Source organism: Etheostoma cragini, chromosome 23, assembly GCF_013103735.1.
Source record: "Etheostoma cragini isolate CJK2018 chromosome 23, CSU_Ecrag_1.0, whole genome shotgun sequence".
Classification (NCBI taxonomy): Eukaryota; Metazoa; Chordata; class Actinopteri; order Perciformes; family Percidae; genus Etheostoma; species Etheostoma cragini.
The window spans coordinates 3,071,388-3,092,381 of NC_048429.1; the positions used below are offsets into that span (position 1 = coordinate 3,071,388).

The 20,994-nt window shown below is 39.2% G+C and overlaps 3 protein-coding genes across 12 annotated transcripts in view; all 3 read right to left on the reverse strand.

Annotated features, from left to right (window-relative positions):
• Positions 1-3,602, reverse strand: part of rassf3 (Ras association domain family member 3) — a 57,740-nt gene extending 54,138 nt beyond the window's left edge. The window contains exon 1 of the mRNA XM_034863873.1: positions 2,996-3,602. Coding sequence (XP_034719764.1) covers positions 2,996-3,533 — 538 coding nt within the window. The 5' untranslated portion in view covers positions 3,534-3,602. The remainder of the gene's footprint in view (positions 1-2,995) is intronic.
• Positions 1-20,994, reverse strand: part of dgki (diacylglycerol kinase, iota) — an 89,654-nt gene that overhangs the window by 4,489 nt on the left and 64,171 nt on the right. For 8 of the 10 annotated variants that reach the window (XM_034863863.1, XM_034863862.1, XM_034863861.1 and 5 more), the window contains 5 exons: positions 20,523-20,560; positions 19,973-20,093; positions 19,679-19,715; positions 19,203-19,302; positions 16,843-18,256 (listed from right to left, as the gene is read on the reverse strand). In XM_034863863.1, the coding sequence (XP_034719754.1) occupies positions 18,143-18,256; positions 19,203-19,302; positions 19,679-19,715; positions 19,973-20,093; positions 20,523-20,560 (410 nt within the window). In that variant the 3' untranslated portion in view covers positions 16,843-18,142. Of the gene's footprint in view, positions 1-6,714; positions 6,774-16,842; positions 18,257-19,202; positions 19,303-19,678; positions 19,716-19,972; positions 20,094-20,522; positions 20,561-20,994 lie in introns of those variants that run through there. The other 2 variants (XM_034863859.1, XM_034863860.1) reach the window with 2 other exon arrangements.
• On the reverse strand, positions 4,702-10,668 carry LOC117938905 (apoptosis facilitator Bcl-2-like protein 14). The gene is made up of 8 exons (XM_034863875.1): positions 10,557-10,668; positions 8,906-9,299; positions 8,217-8,324; positions 7,843-7,907; positions 6,999-7,160; positions 6,781-6,894; positions 5,278-5,378; positions 4,702-5,015 (listed from the first exon to the last, which is right to left on the reverse strand). The coding sequence occupies exons 2-7, from the start codon at positions 9,288-9,290 to the stop codon at positions 5,337-5,339; spliced, it is 876 nt and encodes a 291-aa protein (XP_034719766.1). The 5' UTR covers positions 9,291-9,299; positions 10,557-10,668; the 3' UTR covers positions 4,702-5,015; positions 5,278-5,336.

Here is a 20,994-nt window from a genome sequence, read left to right on the forward strand (position 1 = left end):
AAAATGGTATTCATGTCCTTTTGGTTGGTTGTTGACATTCAGGTGAACCTCTAACAGTCTTCCTAAAGGACAATACACTGCCTTTTAAATAAGCATGCAAACTTCAGAAACACAAACACAAAGTCTTTCAGTACTGCTGGTAAAAGTGCCTGGAAACACAGAGCTCGTTGTGCAGTGATGTTGTCTGTGTAAGGTTAAAAGGCTTAAAGGCTAACAGCATGAAGCCTGCGTCAGCCTTGCTGTAGGGCTTTATGTTTTTTATTTGACTTGTTGCTGTATGGCTTTGTGTGTTTTAGACCAAAAATAATACAGTAGACATGTAAACGAAGTAGGTTTATAGTACATTCTATACGTTCTACGCAGAACTTGGATTTTCCAAGATCAAAGTCGGAAACGTGCCACTTGACTCCGGATTTCAGAGCTTGAAACTTGGACAACCAGCTAGTACCCCGAGCTGTAAATGAAAGCTAAAAAGAAACCTCTAAAAAACACACTATTTCACCCTGCCAAACCTAATGCAATTTTCTGAGTATTTTAAAAAACAAAAATGTACTTTCCTCCCGTGAGAACTGGAAAAAGGGTTGCCCGGGGTGCTCCCCTGGTTGAGTGTGCTCCCCGTCATTACTAAAGCTCAGTCCTTCCCACAGTGGCCTATTTGTCCTATCGATAAAAGGCCAAAAAGACTATCTAGAATCATTTTTAAAAACCCAGAGTGTGTTATAAGTGTAACTCCTCTTCGTGTCAATATAAACCCCCCCACAATAAATATTAAGGAGGATGTCTCCTCCTTGTCCTCAGTTGTAAATTAAATATGGGAGATAAAAAGGTCAAATTTTATTTCACTCCAAGCTGTGTTGTTACAGACACCATCAGGTAAGACAGAGACTCTTCTTTGCTGTTGTTTACTGTACATATTTAAACCACGTTTAAAGCTACGGGTCAGGTCAGGTGAAGAACAGAAGGAAGTAAGAGAAAAATATGAAACAATAGAGTTTCAAAAAACATCTTGATAGTGAATGAATATTAGTCTTACTTCCATTACAACACTAACAAAACAAACGAGCTTTGCAGCTTTGACACATTAGGAAGGAGAGACGCTTTTCCCTCTTTCTATTGTTTGACAAACAGAAGTGTACACAGAGGGAGGTACAGTTTGTACTCAAGGAGACGTATACGGTTGTTTCGTTTTAGACGTGAACCGGTCCGTCTGCATTATCCACTGCATTCCTGCAGCTGAGCTGCGTTTCCCAGCCCTGCCTACAGTAAGGTGCTGTACATGTCAAACATGTGGTCTTACTGCATCTCAGACGCTGCCACAGATAAATGTCTAGGCTACTTTGAAAAGAACTATTTTAAATGATTTATGTGACCTTAAAAGTCTTTGAGGTCAGTCGATACAAAAACCAACACAAAACAAGAATGTGCAGCAAAGCAAGGGGACTTTTTATGAATCTAATATATAATAATAACAATAAGAACAATGTACACTCTATTAATCCCGCAAGGGAAAATTACAATGTTTTCACTCTGTTGTTATTACACACATTACACACAGGCCTGACACACACCTGCTCAATACCTATACATGCACTAATAGAAAGATGTCAGAGTGTGTAGGGGGGGGCTGCCCATGCAGCACCCTGAGCAGTTGGGGGTTCGGTGCTGGCACCTTTCAGGCTACCAGTCCACCATATGGGGACTTGAACCAACGGCCCTCCGGTTCCCAATTCGACTCCCAAATTTACTTTTATAAAAGGAGTCATATTTTGTCCTGCTTTCCAGAAAACCTTTTATGAAAACTTTCTAATGACAGCTGATTTTTAAGCACGTAAGATTAGGGCTGAAAAAACGGCAGATCCTATTTAGGAAGCTGAAACCTTTATGGTTGGGGTTTTTGTCCTGATATCTTGACATAAACAGCAATATAACTGCCATGTTTGGTTTATCCAATCTATCTAGGTGAATTACGGGGCGCCTGGGTAGCGCACCTGGTAATAGGGACTCATCTGAGGCCTCATGATACGATTTCTTATGTAACGATACAATATTATTGCGACTTAAACATATACTGTATACATTCTGCAATATATTGCAATTTCTAAAAAATTTTCCAACTTCTAATTCTTCCCAATTTCACACGATGTCCCCGAAAGGAAACTTTGTCAACATATATTTGATCTAAAAAGATACATGTTCTCTGTTTGTTCATCTTACTTCAATATTGTTTGCTGAAAAATGGGATTGTCCAGCAGACAAACTGACCAACACGTGTATAATAACTGACTGATACTTGGCGTCTGTGCATCGATACAGTATTGCCACGCTGTATCTATTTGTTCCCCCACCCCTACCTGATAGAGTGTGCGCCCCCCCCCCATATACAGAGGCTCAGTCCTCGCAGCAGGGGGTTTGATTACAACCTGCTGCTTGACATTCCTCCTCTCTCTCCCCTGTCGTGGATTCACTGAGGTCACCAACCAAACTCAATATCACTTTTTAAAGTATTTTAAGAAATCACTAAAATCCACTGTTTGTCATTTTACTTATGTAATTTTAATATTGATTGTTTTCCCTTCATTATGGCCTAATGCCTGGTATTTAATTATATTGGAGAATACAGATTTATTTTCACATTGAAGTAATTTATTTAGTTGTTCCCCATAAATGTGTGTCTCATCACATAAACATAACCCCAAGGTCCTTTGTGCTAGCTATAATTCCCCTCTGTTCAGGTTAGGCTCTAACATTGTTTACCAAAATTGGGTCAGTAGTAGTTTTTAGCTGAAAAATAGTGCCACTTTCTTCTAATTTAATGGTTTGGATATTTACTGATTAATGAATAATTAAACACTTTGTATTTACAGCCATAAAATATAAAATTTCCATTTAAATTGAACCTGCACACCCTAATTTGTTTATGATCATGAATAACAAAGTATGAGTCTTCCTCTGAAGGGGCTCCTAATCTTGAGAGTCATCCCACCCTCAGACTCACCTGTACAGGTGAGACCATGCTGGAAGATGTAGTTGCAACAAACATCACACCAGGTGTACCCGCCACCGGGCTCGAAGGTGTGTCCCTCTCCGGACTCCTCTTTCACCCTGGGGTCCCTCTCTCCGGGGGAGAAGATGGTTCTCACGTGAGGGGCTCTGAATCCCTTTTTCCTGCTGCGAGCTGGTCCCACACCGTGACCCTCCATCCCGTTCTTGCGGGCTCCTGGCTCTCCGTTTCTCCCCTCATGGCTGGGTGAATTCCCCGATGGCTTCACCTCAGAGTGCCCTCCTTCACTCCAAGCCGCCTCCAGACTGGCCGACTGAGGGTGCCGCCGGACAGCTCTCACAACCACCGCGCCCTTGTTGGCCTTAGAGATCCGCATTTTAGCGCCCGACGGCGGCCAAGTAGCCTTCGGTGCCTCGCTCTGTGTACCGGGCGATAGATTGATGTTAACAGTCCGCACGGTTAATGGAGAGTCATCCGTGACCGAAGAGTGCGTGGGAACGTATTTCCTACCCTGGTGAACGACGTTAAACATCACGCACACTCCTCATACTTCAACGTTTCAAGTCGGTGGAGGTGTCTATTACACCGCTGGGCTACAGGTGAGACGTCATTGATGACACCGAGCGATGAGCCGCGTTGAGGCAGGCCGAGGTGTGCAGGGGAACGGGTTGGATGACATCTCATTTCACTGAAACATCTAACATCAAAGCATGCTGCGCGGCATGTCGCAGGAAGAACACGCGACGCCAGACTCCATTTAAAACACAGCCAATTTAAAGATTAGGCTAGTTGTTTTTCAAGAATCTTATCACTTTGCAACTCGATTTAATTAACTCACTAGAGGTATGGGAATGTCCTTAATTCGGCATGAACTGCATTTATTAGTTAAGCCCAGCCACATATAATTAAGATTTAAATTTATTTTGGTGTGGCACGTTGCTTCCTAGGCAAAATTAAGCAAGAAATAACTTCCTTTAACAGTAAACCTTAGGTCTTTCATCAAAGTAGTGTTACGGACGAATTAATATAAGAACGTGTCGCTTGGGAAAGTATTTAAAAATGAAAATTTTTGAAGTTAAATAAATTCATTTCATTTCTGTCTAAACAATGTACAGTTCCTTAATTGACCACAAGGCGATGCCGTTTTTACTTCAAAAATTTTATTCAGCAAAATCAAGTCTCTAGAAAAGGGATGTGCACATAATAAAGTAACAACTTTTAGGTCATTTAATACATCCAGCCTACATAGGAAGACATTTTAACAATTCAGTTACTTATATTACCCCCCCCCCCCCCCCCCCCCATTAAATAGCCAAGATTTAACCTCGCCACATAGGCTACTTATAAGTGTCATTTTACCATTTACAATCTAACATTTCTTGTGACATAATGCATTAATGCATTGTGATATAAAATGGCTTAAGTCTATATATTTATGCTGCATCAACACACATGATACACATTACATTTTTTTTTAAGTGAATAAATCAGTAAGGACCACTTGATATAGATGGAGATGAAACTACAATCAAAATTTTTTAAGTCATTTATGAGCAGCTACATTAACAAATCCAGACAGCACACACATGATTTCTCTTGAACCTTTTAACAATTTTATAAAACTAAAATGCAGAAAACACCAGCAACAATTACAAATAAGCCACTTAGCACACAACTCACACAAAAACTAAAAATAATTAATACAGTTTCTAGAAAAAGTGCAAGTGCTGTCAAATATGTAATTAGTCTTAAGTAAAATATTTGTTGTCCACCAAACTACAGCGCAAATACTGTAGATTTAAAACTACTACATGTACCCTACATCTCCCAGAGAAAACAAATATATTTTTTACACTTCCAACAATAGTTATCAAGGCCATGAAAATAGTTTAATCTTTGGCACAGAAGAAAGATCAGACCAATATACAGATTTATGAAAAGAAAACCCAGATTAACACAAGAACGCATGCGGCTGCAGGTCCAGGTTTTATGTAAACTGAAGTACAAAATGTGTCCTGAGTCCTATTTTGTGTCCTGAGTAGTCTTATTTTATGTCCCGAGTAGTCTTATTTTGTCCTGAGTCTTATTTTGTGTCCTGAGTCTTATTTTGTGTCCTGGGTCCTATTTTGTGTCCCAAGTAGTCTTATTTTGTCCTGAGTCTTATTTTGTGTCCTGAGTCTTATTTTGTGTCCTGAGTAGTCTTATTTTGTGTCCTGAGTAGTCTTATTTTGTGTCCTGAGTAGTCTTATTTTGTGTCCTGAGTAGTCTTATTTTGTGTCCTGAGTCTTCTTTTGTTCCTTGTGCAAAAGTTAAAGCCTTCAAGAGGACTTTGTGTTCACTGGCTGTCGTCCTCATCGTCACTGTAAAAGGCTTCCTCCTAGAAAAGAGAAGAACATATTCATGTTCATATTCCGGGCTCAACACTAACTTTTGTTAAGTGGTGGTGATGGAGCAGTGGATAGAACACATGCCTTTGGTGTGGCTGATCTGGGTTTGATTCCCACTGTGATACATCAACCAGCGTGTCCCTGAGGAAGACACCTAGCCCCTAGTGGCTCCAGAGGTATTATAGCAAATTGGAAGCCGCTTTGGATAAAAGCAGCTAAATGACATGTAATGGAAAGTGGTTACCGGCTTGACATCAGCTTTTAGTTGCCAAAATTGACAACACAATTTCCCTGTTTTAAAACTGCCTATATTTGGAGCAATTCATTTCTTATGAAACTATACCACACATTTTAATAATGAAACAATGAGAAAATTGCTTGCCATAAAATTTCCATCTCAAATAGTTGTGCAACTAATTAAAAAGCTCACAGCTTGGATCCGCGCTTTGATTCACACATCGGATCAATTTCCGGATCAGCAGAAAAAAAAAAAAGGGAAATTTAAATGATTTAAAATGTAATAACTTTCAACAATAATTACTTCTATCACCAGTGAATTGCTGTTAAAGACAAAAACAAATGAGAAAAGGGTATTTTACAACAACTTTGAACGCACCATGAGTTTTAGCGGTTTTAAGTAAACACAACATTTGATCATGTTTTTCTGCCGACAGCAGTGGCCGTAGTGCTAGTTTGGTTCTTTCAGCTCCTAGCGTTAGCGGCAGACGGTTGGACTCCTCCCCAGTGAAACAGACATTTACACCGTTTATCTGTCGCCATTTTAACCGGGGTGAATCCAGTTACCACTGTAGCGAACGGTAGGCTAACGGGAGGCTAACACCATGCTGCCAAGTGTGACGCGTTATTAGCGTTACTAGCGTGACATGCAGCGATGCTTCTGTTGCCGCTAACATCGGTTTACGTTGCTATTCCGTTCGGTAGATACCGGGCACGGTGCCAAATCACCACCAAGTTTTAACATCAACCGTTAAGGTGAACAGAAAATTGCGTTGCCTTTATCTTTTCACGGAAAACTTGTGGAACAGCTGAAATAATGTGTTGCGCACGAATGTAGTGTTTAAACTTCACGGAGACGACCAAATAAAATGAAAAAAAAAAAAAAGTTCTCTTGAACTTAGATTTTCCAGTTTTGTAAGTTTTGTTTGTAGTCATATTAAAAAAACAAAAACAAATATGGAACAGGCCAAAGGGGGCAACCAGAGGACACAAAATGGTTGCTAACTGACTCATCAATCTGGTTGCCAAGGACAACCAAACAACCTTTACTGTTGAGCCCTGCATATTATATGGTAAAGGCTTACAGGTCACACAAATTTTTCCAAGAAGATATTGTGGTGTGTGTGTGTGTGTGTGTGTGTGTGTGTTACGTACGTATCCGCCCTGCTGCTGTGCCCAGGATGAATAATAATGCTGCAGATATCTGGCTCCGTGGTCAAGCAGTCGGTTGCTGGGCAGTGTGTTCAACGCTGATAGACGACTGGTGACCTGCCGGGGGAAAGAAAAACATGTTCAACCATTAGTCAGTTTCTCATCCTCTTTCCTTGAGATTTTTTAATTTTTTAATAAAAAAGCCGTAAGGTTGCTCCCACCTCGCAGGTCACAGCGATCTGAGTTTTGGGAGATGCTTTCGGCCCCGGAGAATCAGGGTTGGGGGTCCTGAGGCCCATCCTCGTGAGAAGGGTTGTCATCAGCAGTTTAAAGAAACTGTAATCCCAAAAAAGATCTAAGGATATAGCGGCGTCTTTCAGCTCCTGGTGGAGAAAAGAGACTTTTCTGTTTAGTGCCTTTTCCCCTCTAAGATTTGATCAATACTGAGGAATTAAAAGATGGTTGATTAAATAAGGTAGCGTCTCAAACTTACCTCAATTATAACTCATCTCCTTCTAATTGTTCTACAGCACTTACTTTAAAAAATAAGTTGGGTGACACTACCTTAATTAATCGTCATTTCGATGAAAATGAGTGTGTAGCCGATTGTTAACCTTACTATGGTTAGAAAGATTTGTGATTTACTAACATTTTGCAATAGAGTAATTGATCCCAGAAGTTTGAATCTGTGAATATCTTTCTAACTTCACCGAAGTCCAGCAGCAGAGAACAGAAGCCAGCAGGCAAATGTTATTTAAATAAGCTCCTGGTGTCCTGACAATCGGTCCAATGCCTCGTTTTATGAGTACTGAACGTCTTTATTGCAGGCATCATAGGGAGGTCATTTACGAGCTACACCTTCGGTTCCATGAGCGCTGGCACTAAGCCATTTGGCTGATAGCACCAACCCAACCACTGTTAGACCGAGGGACAAAAAGCCCTTACCAAACATACACAACCTCCAAAGCTTTGCCATGAAAGAGTTTCCTACAACAAGACCCACAAGGCTGAAGGAAGTTCCATATTTATATAGGTTTTCCCGTCAGAGGGAAAGTTGTTCCTTACCTTCTCGTTCAGTCGGTCTCCACTCTCCCTCAGCAGCAGGCCGATGGTTTTCTCCACATTCACATCTACCGCACACAACAGAACATGGGATTATCACTCAACATTCAACAAGAAAACAACAGGGATGAACAGGTTTATGGTACCACCACTGACATTCCAGTATTAGTGTTCTCTTCACTCTCAGCTAACGTTTTTGTCAATCAAGCATGCCCACAAAGAGCAGAACAGGTAGCTGTACGTAGTACTTTGGAGGCATTCATCCAGTTGAAACGAGACAGGTTCAGAAAATAAATATTAAAAAGAAAAGTTCTTAAGGGAGGCGTAAGGATTGATATGCAAGCTGTTTATTCTGTAGGAAGGAAACCACAACTCACCATTGTTCGAGTCGGTCTCTATTTCTGGAGGAATGAATGGGACTTCATCAGCGATGTGTGTTAGCTTGCCTGCTAAGTCTTTGAGCTCATCCTCTTCTTCTACTTCAGCTGAAAGAAAAAAAGGAAAACGTGCACATAAATAGTTGAGATAAAGTTAAAAGTATGAGCACAAATGCGGTCCAAGTCTGTATCGTAGACGGGAACTCCTGAAAAACAACCTGAAAGAAATCCCCCAAATAACAATCGGTTGCGTCACAGTGAAAAGTCACGAGGCCCGACTGTCAGCCTGCTGGTAATAAACGTGTGGCTGCATGTTTACGATGACACAAAAGTACAAAAACAAGATTTAGCTGTTGGATGAGTAACTGGGAGGTGATGGACAATGTGTCATGCAGGAGATTCCCAAACAATCCTTCAAACTGAAGAATAGTTTCAGATTGATTTCTAACGTGGATCACGCTTCTTCTACTAGATTACAACAAATATCCCAATCATCATGGATTAACTATGGTCCTTAGTCTCCTCCAAGGGACTTCCATAATCCTTATAAAAAGGCTATTTTACACCATTGTATAGACAAAACAGGGGTTCAGATGAAATAATAACGAAAATAATTGTTTTTTCAGCCCCTTACCATAGAGGAGATCTAAGTGTGGAGGGGTAATCTGAGGCTGTGTCTTAATACTCACCAACCCTACAATCACCACATCTGTCTTCAACATCATACTGATTCACATTCATTGGGCACGGTTCTGCTTCCCCAGTCTGAGGTTTGATACAGCTGAAAATGCTCTTCCATCCCTTCTTCCTCTTCTTCCTCCTCTTTTTCGCCTCTTTTTCAGTCATGGCCGGCGTCTGAGGTGAGGATCCGTTTGCGTCCGTGCCACCTCTTGGTAAAGTCTGTATGTCCTGAGGAGAGGCCTCCTTTTGTGGCCGTCTCCTCTTTGCGTAGGCCATAAGGAGCCTGAACTCCACCGTGTCCTCCATGCTGTCTGTGTCTGAGGTCGATTTGGGGCTGTGGAGGCCGTTGGGGTTGGAGAAGGGGTCGTGGATTTCCACGTGCCCGTTTGCCATGTTGGTTTACTGCTGATTAAAAAAGAAAAATCATACTCATAAGACATAATTTTCAGCTGGATAAGTTTTATTCATTTCATTATTCTGCAAGAAAAGTCAGAATAAACCATTGCTTTTGAATGGTATTTGAATTATTATAATAAATAATTAGCTGATTTGTCCAAAACCAAATCCAAAGATTTAGCAGTTAAAAATAAGCTGAAAATTAAGTTTTTTTAACTGAGTGTTTGATTTTGTGGTGTTTTAGGTATGTTTGGGTTATATTAAGCAACAAAACTAATGCTTATTTCATTATTGATTAATCAACTGATTAGTTGGTCTATAAAATGTAAGAACATTGTGGAAATGCCTGATTAATCATGATGAACAATTAAGCCCAGACATATTCATTTTCCAATAATATACAACATAGAAAACCAGCAAATCCTCACATTTGAGAAGCTGGAACCAGTGACATTTTGCCAAATCAATCAATTCTCTTCTTCTTACTATTGTACTGCCTAATGTTTTACTGAATACACACGTTTAAGATGAGTTAGACTTTATTAGTCCGACACTCTGGATAACACACACACACACACACACACACACACACACACACACACACACACACACACACACACACACACACACACACACACACACACACACACACACACACACACACACACACACACAAACACACACACACACACACACAAACACACACACACTTGTGTTGCCCTCTAGTGGTGGTTAACTGAAGTACACTATAGTAACTTGGACCATTTGGTGGCATGTTTTCATTAACTTTAAACTTTAGCTACAGCAACCTGTTGTTTCCGTGAACACAAGATAAAATACAGCCATGATTTAACAATGAGTCAATTAGCTGTTAGACGACATGGTTTTAATTACGACATGATGTATAAGAGTTTTGAAAGTCAATTTAGGCTGCACTAAGTTACACAGCTAAAAAAAGTTGAGGTTCTACTTAAAACTGTAACAGGTCAACATACGTGAAAGAGCACTTTAAGTTCCATAATTAGTTTGTTTAACAGCGTTAGCCATAGCTATAACTGTTAGAGGATATCATCCTTTGCTAAATTACTTGTTAGTTTTCCTGTCATGTTGCTAGCTAGCTAACATTTGAACCAACACGCCACGGTTTGTCTAAAAAATACTAATCTAAACTGCCAATTTACCTAAAGCTATCTATCTATCTATCTATATCTATATACTTCATGTGTGTACATGACTTCAAAACATAAAAACATGAGTACTCACGGTCCAAACGATTAAAAATACACTAAAATATCCACAAGAGCGACAACCAACGTCTACTGTACGACTCACACGAAGAAGACCTCGACTGAATTTATGACAGCTAGTTAAAAAAGTTGTCTACGTGCTGATATCACGTAAGACGTCATACGTAATCACATGACGCAAGCTAGTATCACATAAGATATGCCCGTTTTCAAAGTTTTCTTTTTGAGTTTTTTGTTGAAATCAGAAAATAAGTTAAAAATATGGAATCCAAATGTAAACAATGCCTAAAATATCATATGTTTCTCTAACCACTGCTCTTTAGCCAAAACAATCAACGGCTTCAAACTGAAAGTGAAACTGAGAAACAGTGACACGGCAAATAGACAGACAGACAGACAGATAGATAGATAGACCGACCGACCGACCGACAGACAGACAGATAGATAAATAGATACTTTATTCATCCCGAAGGAAATGTCAGGCATCCAGTAGCAAGACAACCACAACACAACAAACACATGTACACACATATATCACGCAAACATAAGAATAAAAATAAAAATCACTCACTGAAATGCAATGACCAGGTAAGATACTGTGGTAGTCTGGGTACAATGGTACAAAAGGGAACAGTGCAGGGATTGAAGACTGCATCTGGTTAAATATTAACTATTAAATATAAACCCAATAACCTGTAAACTGACCGAATGAATAAGAACAAGAAAAATATGTAACAGGGATACTTTGCAAGATGTAAGATGTAGATGTTATGACCACAGTCCAGATTGCTTTCGGCTGTGACAGAAAACTTCCAGAACCTCTTTGTGTTAACACAAAAAACGTCATCTTTTGTTTTAAAGTGTCCTGTCAGTGATGTAATGACCTTGTTTAACATCAAAATACTTTGGGCACTAACTTTTTGAAAAGAGAATCAACCAAAGAAAGAGTAAAGGTATGATTATTAAACCATGTCGGGCTCCTGAAAATGAAATCTACAGCGTCTGACCTGCACTTGTTTTGAAGACAAATGAGAGCCCATTCTTTCATTTTTCCAGGAATTGATCACATCCATCCATTTACTGACATGACACATTGCTGCAATGTCTGACTCATGAACAAAAATGTGCAACGCAGCATTAATGTTGGGAGGTCCACCAAATATTTCTGATACCAGACATGGTTTATCATTTAACTTTTGTTCATGTGAATTACTTACTCTCCTCAGACTTCTGAAAGTTATGAGCGTTTTTAAGTTTAAAAAAAAAAAGCTCGGGAAGCCACTGATCTAGTAAACCGTACAGCAAGCCCCGCAAGAAGAAAAGTTAGTTAGGATAAAAGAAAATGCTCTTGGTACGGGAACATTTTGATTAACTAAGTCAAAACCTATAAACAAGTCAAAATGATATAACGAAAAGAACTTACAGTATGACAAGTCTTAATTATACAACAAGGTCTTAATTGAGACAAACATTGAGACAATATGTCAAAGTTATTTAAGTCAAAGTTAGGAGACACAAATTCTAATTTATAAGGCACAAAGTCATCTTACGAGACAAAAATTTAATATTATGAGGCAAATAAAATCTAATTATAAGACAAAGTTCTAATATTTATCATAAATAACTTTTTTTGATCTGTTTTTCTTTTCTTTGACCGGCAGAAATCAGCTTTTATTCAACCCTGTAAACGTTTACTGTAAATACTGAAATAAGAGATTGAAACTTCAGCTTAGAAGTTATCTCATTTATTTGCAGTTCTGGAGTTTTGGGGTTATATTATGAAATGTTTCTGTGCTCAATAATAACCTTCCTGCAGCGGAAGATTGAGTGATGTGATGGTTTTTGCCCCGTGAGGAAATTCCCAACTGTGACTCAGCGAGCCTCTATTTGATTTTACAGGCACCTAAGAAAGCTCTCAGACTCGTGTTACATTCAAGGTGCTTTTAACAGCTAGCCAAGTGGAGAGTTCATTTCCTGTTTACTTACAAGGAGAGAAAAACCAGCCTGTTGATGCATGTTTCAATACGCCGGTAATGCAAGCTCATCCTTGTTTATATTCTGAGGGTTTTATACTGAAGTTCTTAACCACAAAGAGGGAATTTCTATAGCACACATAACTGGCTAGTTCAACCCACCTATTATTATTTCCTTCATATAAACTGAGACATTTGCACCATCAATTAATGCAGAAAAGGCACAAATTGTTCACAAATTCACTCAGATCTCAAACCCCCCCCCCCCCCCCCCCCCCCCCCCCCCCCCCCCCCCCCCCCCCCCCCCCCCCCCCCCCCCCCAATGTTGAATCCAAAGTTACGCCCATAGTAGCACACAATGAAGATATGACAGGGATTAAACTATTCGAAGTGGCAGTCTCATATGTGACTTGTTAACAAAATGTTGTCATGATTTATTGATTATTGGATTACTGACATAACTTAACAGACCCTGTAATATAAATTGGTAATGATTTACAGAAATGAGTCGTAATCTAGATATTAACAACCCCAGTGGCGTGTGAGTACTTGAGTAGGAATCTGTGCTGGTGAACATGTTCAAGGCTCCAAACCTATCAGCAGTCCTAACAGGACCAAAAACGTATTTAAAATAAACATAATGCAAATTTCGATCTTGAAGAAGTTTTTTTTAAGGTTTCAGTTTATACTCTGACCTACACTGGACTTTCTTTATTTGTTCTATGACACAGGGCTTTTTAAAAGAGAAGAGAGTCTCATCTATTAATTCTACATATTCATGTCACTTTTGTATAACTAGCAGGTTGTACCTACTGCCACAGTCTACGTAAAATGTTAAATCAGTGATGGAAGAAAAAAAAAGCTGTTCCCAAGTTTTTATCAGCATAATATTACCACATCAACTTTCCCCTCAAGTTAAAACTGAAGTAAAATGAACACTGACTTATTGGGAAATACAGATTCATCTCTACTTCATTCAAAAGAACATGACTTCTGAGTTGAATCATCAGCCAGGGGACTCCCTTTGACACACTGAGCACCTCTCTCCTTTATCTTTCCATTTGTGTGCATTCATGTCCCAGAAATGCTTGTTACTAACCGAGCTCGGAGGAGTCATTCCCCGGAGGCCTCATGTTCTTCTTCCCCCAGCATGTTTCCTGGTCAGGGAGGATCCAAAACCATGGCAGCAGCTGTCGCCGTGGTCCTGCTACACGTCCTGCGATGCCCTGTTACATCCTGCTACGCTCTGTTGTGCCTTGTAATGCCGTGCAGTGCCCTGCTAGGCTATGTCCTACTTTTAGTCACTGCTCCATTATCTTTTACTGTGACTACCAAGAGCCTGGGTCTGTCCCAGGTTTCTTCCTAAAAAGGAGTTTTTCCTCGGAAGGAACTACTAGAACTGTTGGGTCCTTGTAATTTTTACTGTAGTGTGGTCTAGACCTACTCTACCTGTAAAGTATCTCAAGATAATTCTTGTTTTGAACTGATACTATAAATAAAATGGAACTGAATTGAATATATACAGTACATGGTGTAGCTTCCTTTAAGTAGCTGCTCAGTCTAATTAACATATATGTTAGTGTATGTTTGTTATTGCTTTTTGTCATGTTTAATATCATGTTTCCTTTCCTAAATATTCTGGATATTTTTAGTCTTGTTAATAAAAGAATGTGTATTAATGTGTACTTTGGGCCAGACTAAATTATCTCAATGACTATTTGCTAGATTGCCGTAACATTTTGTAAAAACATTCATGATCCCCAGATGATCAATCCTCTGATGATGAATACTCTGACTTATCCTCAAGCACCACCACTAGGTTGAAATGTGTGGAGTGACATTTATTCTTTGTAGAACTTCTTTATGACAGAATTACCAACATTCCTGTTTCGACGTTAGCATTTACCTGAAAGTAGAGCATCACAGAGCTGCCAGGATGGCTGTAGACTCTTGGTCTTGTTGATATATTTGGGATATTTTATGTATTATTGTTAATAACTTATTTGTTTTGAGCTCTGGTTTGTGCTTTGGAGTTAGCGTGTACATATAATGCAAATAAACAACATCCTACTCACTATAGGACATTTTTTCCTAAAGTGTTTACATTGTCATTGAAACAGTAGCTTTGAAATGTTTCCTAATGCTTTCAGATAAACGGGTTTGTCTTAAGAAAGAGGAAACACACAGTTTAGTAACTGTCCAGCAGTGTATGTCCACACACATCATTCAAACTGAAAATAATGTCAGAGGCAAAACTACAGCATCACATCTTCTTTTAACAAATGAATCAAATAAAACAACAGACTTCAAGTAATCCCATCATCATCGGCAGCAGAAAAATATGAAATACAAAAGCAAAAAAAAAAAAACATGTATAACCTTAGAGGGAACTCAGGTAGAAATAATTTAAAACTATAATAATTTAATAGTTTAAACAACAATAATGCCATCTTTTATGCCATTACCAGAACATAATTCCAAGGAAGGAGGTAAGAAAATGCCATGCTTAAACCAACGCTGATGAGAGACAGTTTAATACAAAGGTTCCACTCAATAGAAAGAGTGATAAGAAGCGAGTGTGCATGTCATTCAGAGCGGGCCGAGCATCAATATTCACAGATTCAGATTCAGTTCAGATTTCATTCACACACACACACTTTGTCTCCAGACACTCCGAGGACGGTCTCAGCCTCTCAGTGTTGGACGGAGACAAAGGTAGTCATCGTAGAAGTCCTGCATCATGAAGATTTTAAGAGAGAAAAAAATACTTTGACAAGAAAATGTATTCCAAGAGGCTTGAAATGTGGATTTAGCAGAACAAGTTGTATATCGGTAAAGACAAAGCCTTAAGGAGAGATCGTCGTCTGAGTTTGGAATGAAAGGGAAAAGAAGTTTAGATACTCATGGTGAAGCTAAACCACATACCACAGCCATAGGAAATAAACTGGCTTCTGATTGGCCGAAAAGTATCTATTAAAACTTTACTTTGGATCAGAAAAGAATGTGTTTGCCAGATTTCTATTTTAGAGCGTATAACTGTAACTGATTACAAGAAAAATTTGTAAATTAAAGAAATAGAGACATTTTTGAAGTTTATTTATAATTACTAACTTTTTCAAAAAGGTTTGATAAGGGTAAGTACCTCATGCAACCCCATTTCTAAAGATGGGAACTATCCTTTACTTTTACTAGATACCAAAAATTGTCGCTGGAAGCTTTGGAAGACATCTAGTAAGTGGACCTCCCACAAAACGTAATACATGACTTGTAAAAACGTCTGAGTAATACGTAGTATTAGTAGCTAAAAACGGGATTTCCAACTAAATTTCCAGCATGTTGTTCATAAAGTTAGCGTTCACTGCAGTTAAAAAGGCTTTAGACTTCGACAATGCCTACATGTGTCTTTAAAATGTTTCAGTGTCCCCAGACATACTGGGGACAATATACTGGGGACACTGAAACACACGGTTCCTATTTTACATGTCAATTTAGTTTACAACAGGTCATATCAAGAGAGACCTCACAGGGTTGTTTAAAAGTTGAATCCATTGACATACATGCACACAAAATAAAAATAAAACAACAAGACAATCATATACCCAACCAGCACTGAAGTAAAACTGCACATTCAATACTCCTCGGTGCTAAATGGTCGACGATGTTAAAAACATTAATGTAATGTAAACGATGAATATAGAAATGCAAAGAGACGTTATCTATTCATATTGCATCAAATATGGCTCAGATTTTCTTTTCTTGGATAAATGCTGCAAACACACACAAACACTTGATATACGCATGAAAAAACTCACACACACTATTATAACACAGTATATGTACATGCTGCACAGAGAGCAGTATGAAGACTGTTTCTGTTGCAGTTGTACGGACTTCTCTTTTCAGGTTTGATATGGAGTGAAAAATATTAACACACACACACACACACACACACACACACACACACACACACACACACACACACACACACACACACACACACACACACACACACACACACACACACACACACACACACAGACAGAGAGAGAGGGCATGTGAAAAGCCTTGTCGGGTCAGGAGTACGAGATTCACACTGTGAAAAGTTACAAATATTTGTTTGCATGACGGCAGCAGGAAAGCCTGACACTTGAACATCCACAGGTTAGGTTACGCTTTAAAACGCCTTTTTATTTTATTTTTTTTAACAGAGTTTAATCTGTTAATCTGTCCTCCATAACCAACTGGCTGCATTGTAGTTACAATGTGTTTGTTTTTCTCTCTAAACTGGGCTGATACTGGCTTAGTTGTACATTTCAGATTTCTTTTCTGAAACCATATCTCTCAAGACGTTCTGTGATCAAGGTTAAAGGCAAATGGGGGAATTGTTGTTTAAGCTTCAACACTGTGGAATGACTCAGCGATTCCCAACCTTCTTTCAGCTTCTGACACCTTAAAACAAATCAATAGAAATTGGGAACAGTTTGAGCAAAGAGATCTTTTTTCCTTCTGAGATTGTTTAATTAGAAAAGTCTTTAGATGCCTGAAAAAGTCAAAGTATCAAGTATTCTAGAAAGAAAAAACTAAATAAAAATAATCCTTATTTTGTGTGACAGAAGTATATATTTTCTTTAATTATTTTGTGACCCTTGAAATGTATTGTTTGGACCCCTCCGGTTGGCTCTTAGTGGAGTTACAACCTCCGCAGTATCAGGTCAGCTTTTAAAAAGGCCTTTAACAGCCCTTTCTGTGCAGCCTGGGATCTTTATAATTCATTACACATTCATCTCATTTGTTTACTATCTGAAAACGTTTGACCACTTTCCATTTAGCAATTTCCAGCTCGGGTTTTAGAAAGTGCTATAAAAATACATTCCTTTTTTCCTTTCTTCCATACTAATGTGAGACAGTTAAAATAAGAGATTTTTGATTTACAAGGTTATCAAAGCCCCCCGTGGACCCAGTAATGTGGACGCTGAATGAAACGGCATGATGGAAACATTTACATTATATACTATAATTTGGTATGAAAGCAGAGATTCACGTGAAAACAAACCACTGTAATAGATTGTGGGAACAAAACATACAACACTACGTCTGTGTAATGTCTTTGGCACACAGGTTTCTGGGGGTAAACATGTAGAAAACTTAAGATATTTTGATTATTCTCAACAGAAATCTTTTTTTAACTGCTTTTAAATGTTTGAACAACACCTGTTTTTCCAGTCTTACTGAGTGAATCCATTCCTAAAATATGAATTGTGACCAAAATAAACAAGTTTTTATGAGTTCAGATCTCCAAAACGACACGTGAACTCACGACGGCTTGTGCACTCGCATCCTGAACACTAAGTAGTCCTACGATCAATCACTCAGTCAACCAACCAATCAATCAGCACAACCAATAAATAGAATATGAATAAATAAATACAAATAAATAGTTGACCAATAAAATCTCCACTGCAGTGCTGCTGTGAGCGGAACCAGTTCACTCCTCTGGTCTGTCTCGTGCATCTCGCCGTCTGCGGAGACCAGCCGGACTCGACACTTTCCTCTCCCAGGTTTGTCTCCACTACCGAGTGTGTGCAGAGTCCAGAGAGACCGAGTGAGTGTGTGTGAGAGTGTGTGCGCCTCAGACAGCCGTCTCCAAGTCTTCGTTAGCGGCAAGAGAAGATGTGTGTTGTTGGGCGTTCAGGAAGGTGGCGAGCTCCGAGTCTCCCTCCACCTGGTCCGCTGGTGTCTTCCCCTGGTCGACACAAACATACTCACTAAAATCAAAATCAAAAGGAGTGTAGGGCTGGAACTAACAATTACTTTCCAAAAGAATCCATCAAGCTGACATGTTTAAATTGCTTGTTTTATATAATGTTGTGTAACACATTTCAATGTAATGTATTCCACTACATAACCACAAACTATTTCCTAAAAAAATGACTGAATATTATTACAACCCTCCCAAAGACAAGGACACTTGTTGTTGTTGTATTATAGTGCATTAGATTTTGCAGTCAATGTATAAGATATGTGTAAGTTATTGGAAGCATAAATCATTATCTCCAAAGACATAGTTTGTGTGTCCAGTGTATCGTATGAAAGGTAGCAGCTTCAGGTGGTGTTGACTTGGAATAAAATGAAGGTAGTCTCCAATTCAGGGAGGCGTAGACTGAATATAGCTGCCTGTACGACAAAGTTCTTGGTCTACAGGCTGACTGGTGGTTTGCCAATGTGACAATAAAACAAAAAAAGAGAACAGAAAACTGACAGACAGAAATGACCTCTGTTCTTCAAAACAAAGACAAAAATACCTCAAAATATGATGTTTGTTTGGATATATTTATTTTGTCCACACTGTGATTACTGCTTTCCCATTTCTTCCAGTGTATTAGCAGAGTGACACGAGGGATTTGGAAAACCGACGAACCCAGAACAAAACAAACGATCAAAGACTGAAAGCTAAAAAAAAGCTTAAAGCTGAAAAGGTCCTGCCTAGAGATCAAGTGAGAACATCTACTGCACTGGAGACAGAGAGACACACTCTGGCAGTCATGCTGGTCCTCTTGATATGACTCAACTCTATTTACGGGAAATGTGTGTGTGTCTAAAGTGTGTGTTTTCTTACAATGTGTCTACACTGTGTGTTTCTCTACAGTGTGTGTGCATGGTTGTAGTGTAATGTGTCAGTGTGTCTTTACTTGGAAGTTTGTCTTTTCGAGCGACGCCCCGGCCCCCACCAAGAGTCGACACACAGCATGCTGCTTCTCTGAGGCTGCTTTGTGCAAGGCAGTTTCCCCTCTACACACGCGCACACGCACACACACACAGACACACACACACACACACACACACACAATCACAGAGATCAGATAAGCTGAGAGAACGTGCAAAATGTCATAATATCGCCTTGCCTGAAAAGTCTGGTTGAAATCTGAAGGTAAAGATTACAGGCACACTGATCACACCAACGTAAAACAAGCAAATTGGATTCAAAAAAACAACAGTAGATAAAAGAGGTTTTCTCACAATATTCTTATAATATACCTAACTACACAGAGAATCATTTAGTAAAGTCTCACATTGCCAGACCTTCCTCCCTAGCGCTGTGGAGGAAGGTGACGGAGGATAAATTGACTACATTTGGTAAAAACTGATTTAAAAGAAGTCAACATACTTCTCTCTGTCAGTCAAATCCAGAAGCACCTTAGAGCCTGAAGAGGTAGAAACAAGAGAAACATTAGCAGCTTGGTAGAAGACACAATGAATTATTTAAGAAAATACACAATCACATCCCAATTAAGTATGGACTCCTATAACATTGTTAAACTTAAAACAACTTAAAAGGGGCACTGTGGCCCAGGAGGTAGATCATAGATTGTCTACCAGAGGGAAGGAAAAAATGCTACATAAAGCACCTTTAAGATAATTTCACACCATTTACCTATGTGCACGTCATGCACAGTCTCACCCTGTTGCAGTATGAAGCTGACCAGGTCTGTGTGTCCCTCCTGGGCAGCTATATGTAACGCTGAACAACCCGCAGAGTCTCTAACCAACAAGCTGACGCCTCGACGCACACATTCCGACAGCTAGAGACATCGACACAAACAGAAAAAAGATGCCAATTAGGGGTTTTAAAAAGTAAAGAAAATGCTGAGTCCTCATTTGTAGCTTTGGGGTGTGTTGGTGGAAACATGTTATAAAACGTGTCTTTGTGTTATTTACATCATTTTGTGATTTATGTATTTTTTATATATGGCATGGTTTACAGACATTTAATACACTATCTAACTTAAAAGTATATTCAGCTTTCTCTTCAGCACTACAGAATGCACTGGCTCTTAAGAGTTGCTTTGGGAAACACTTCATTTATAACAACATTTTAAGAATTGGTTTTATGCTGAATTATTAATTGGTTAAACCAGTGTTAGGATGTGCAGAGGATGCAGAAAACACTATCAGGTAAAACTGGTTTGAATTGCACATTCCTTGACCGTCTGTGTGTGATTGTACTTTACCATAGAAAGATCTCCTGTACTGGCGGCTTTCAGCAGGGCTGTAAACACAAAGAAATCATCCTGTGAGATCGACACTGCAGAACAACAACGAATCTGTGGTTGACTGATTACTGCGGACTATTCTAAGTTTCCATGGGTACATCACTTTGTCTGTAAAGAGCTTCCTCATTTTCTAAATATATCTGCCTCCGAGTTGCAACAATGATGACCAAATGTGAATAAAGTTCAGGGATTTTTTTATTCAACCAAATCTTTGCTTCAGATGTTAACTGCGTTTGCATGTGTGTATATATACACCCATATAATACACGTATTCAAAGGAATGCACTGTTGCAACAACAAAAGGAGGAAACAAAAAAAAAAGAAGAAGAAAAAGGGACTCTTTGAACTCTCAGTTTCACTTTACTACAAATCCACCGTCTGCCTGTCTGAAGTGAAGATAATGGGTCAACGGTCGGTCTAGGTGCTAGTT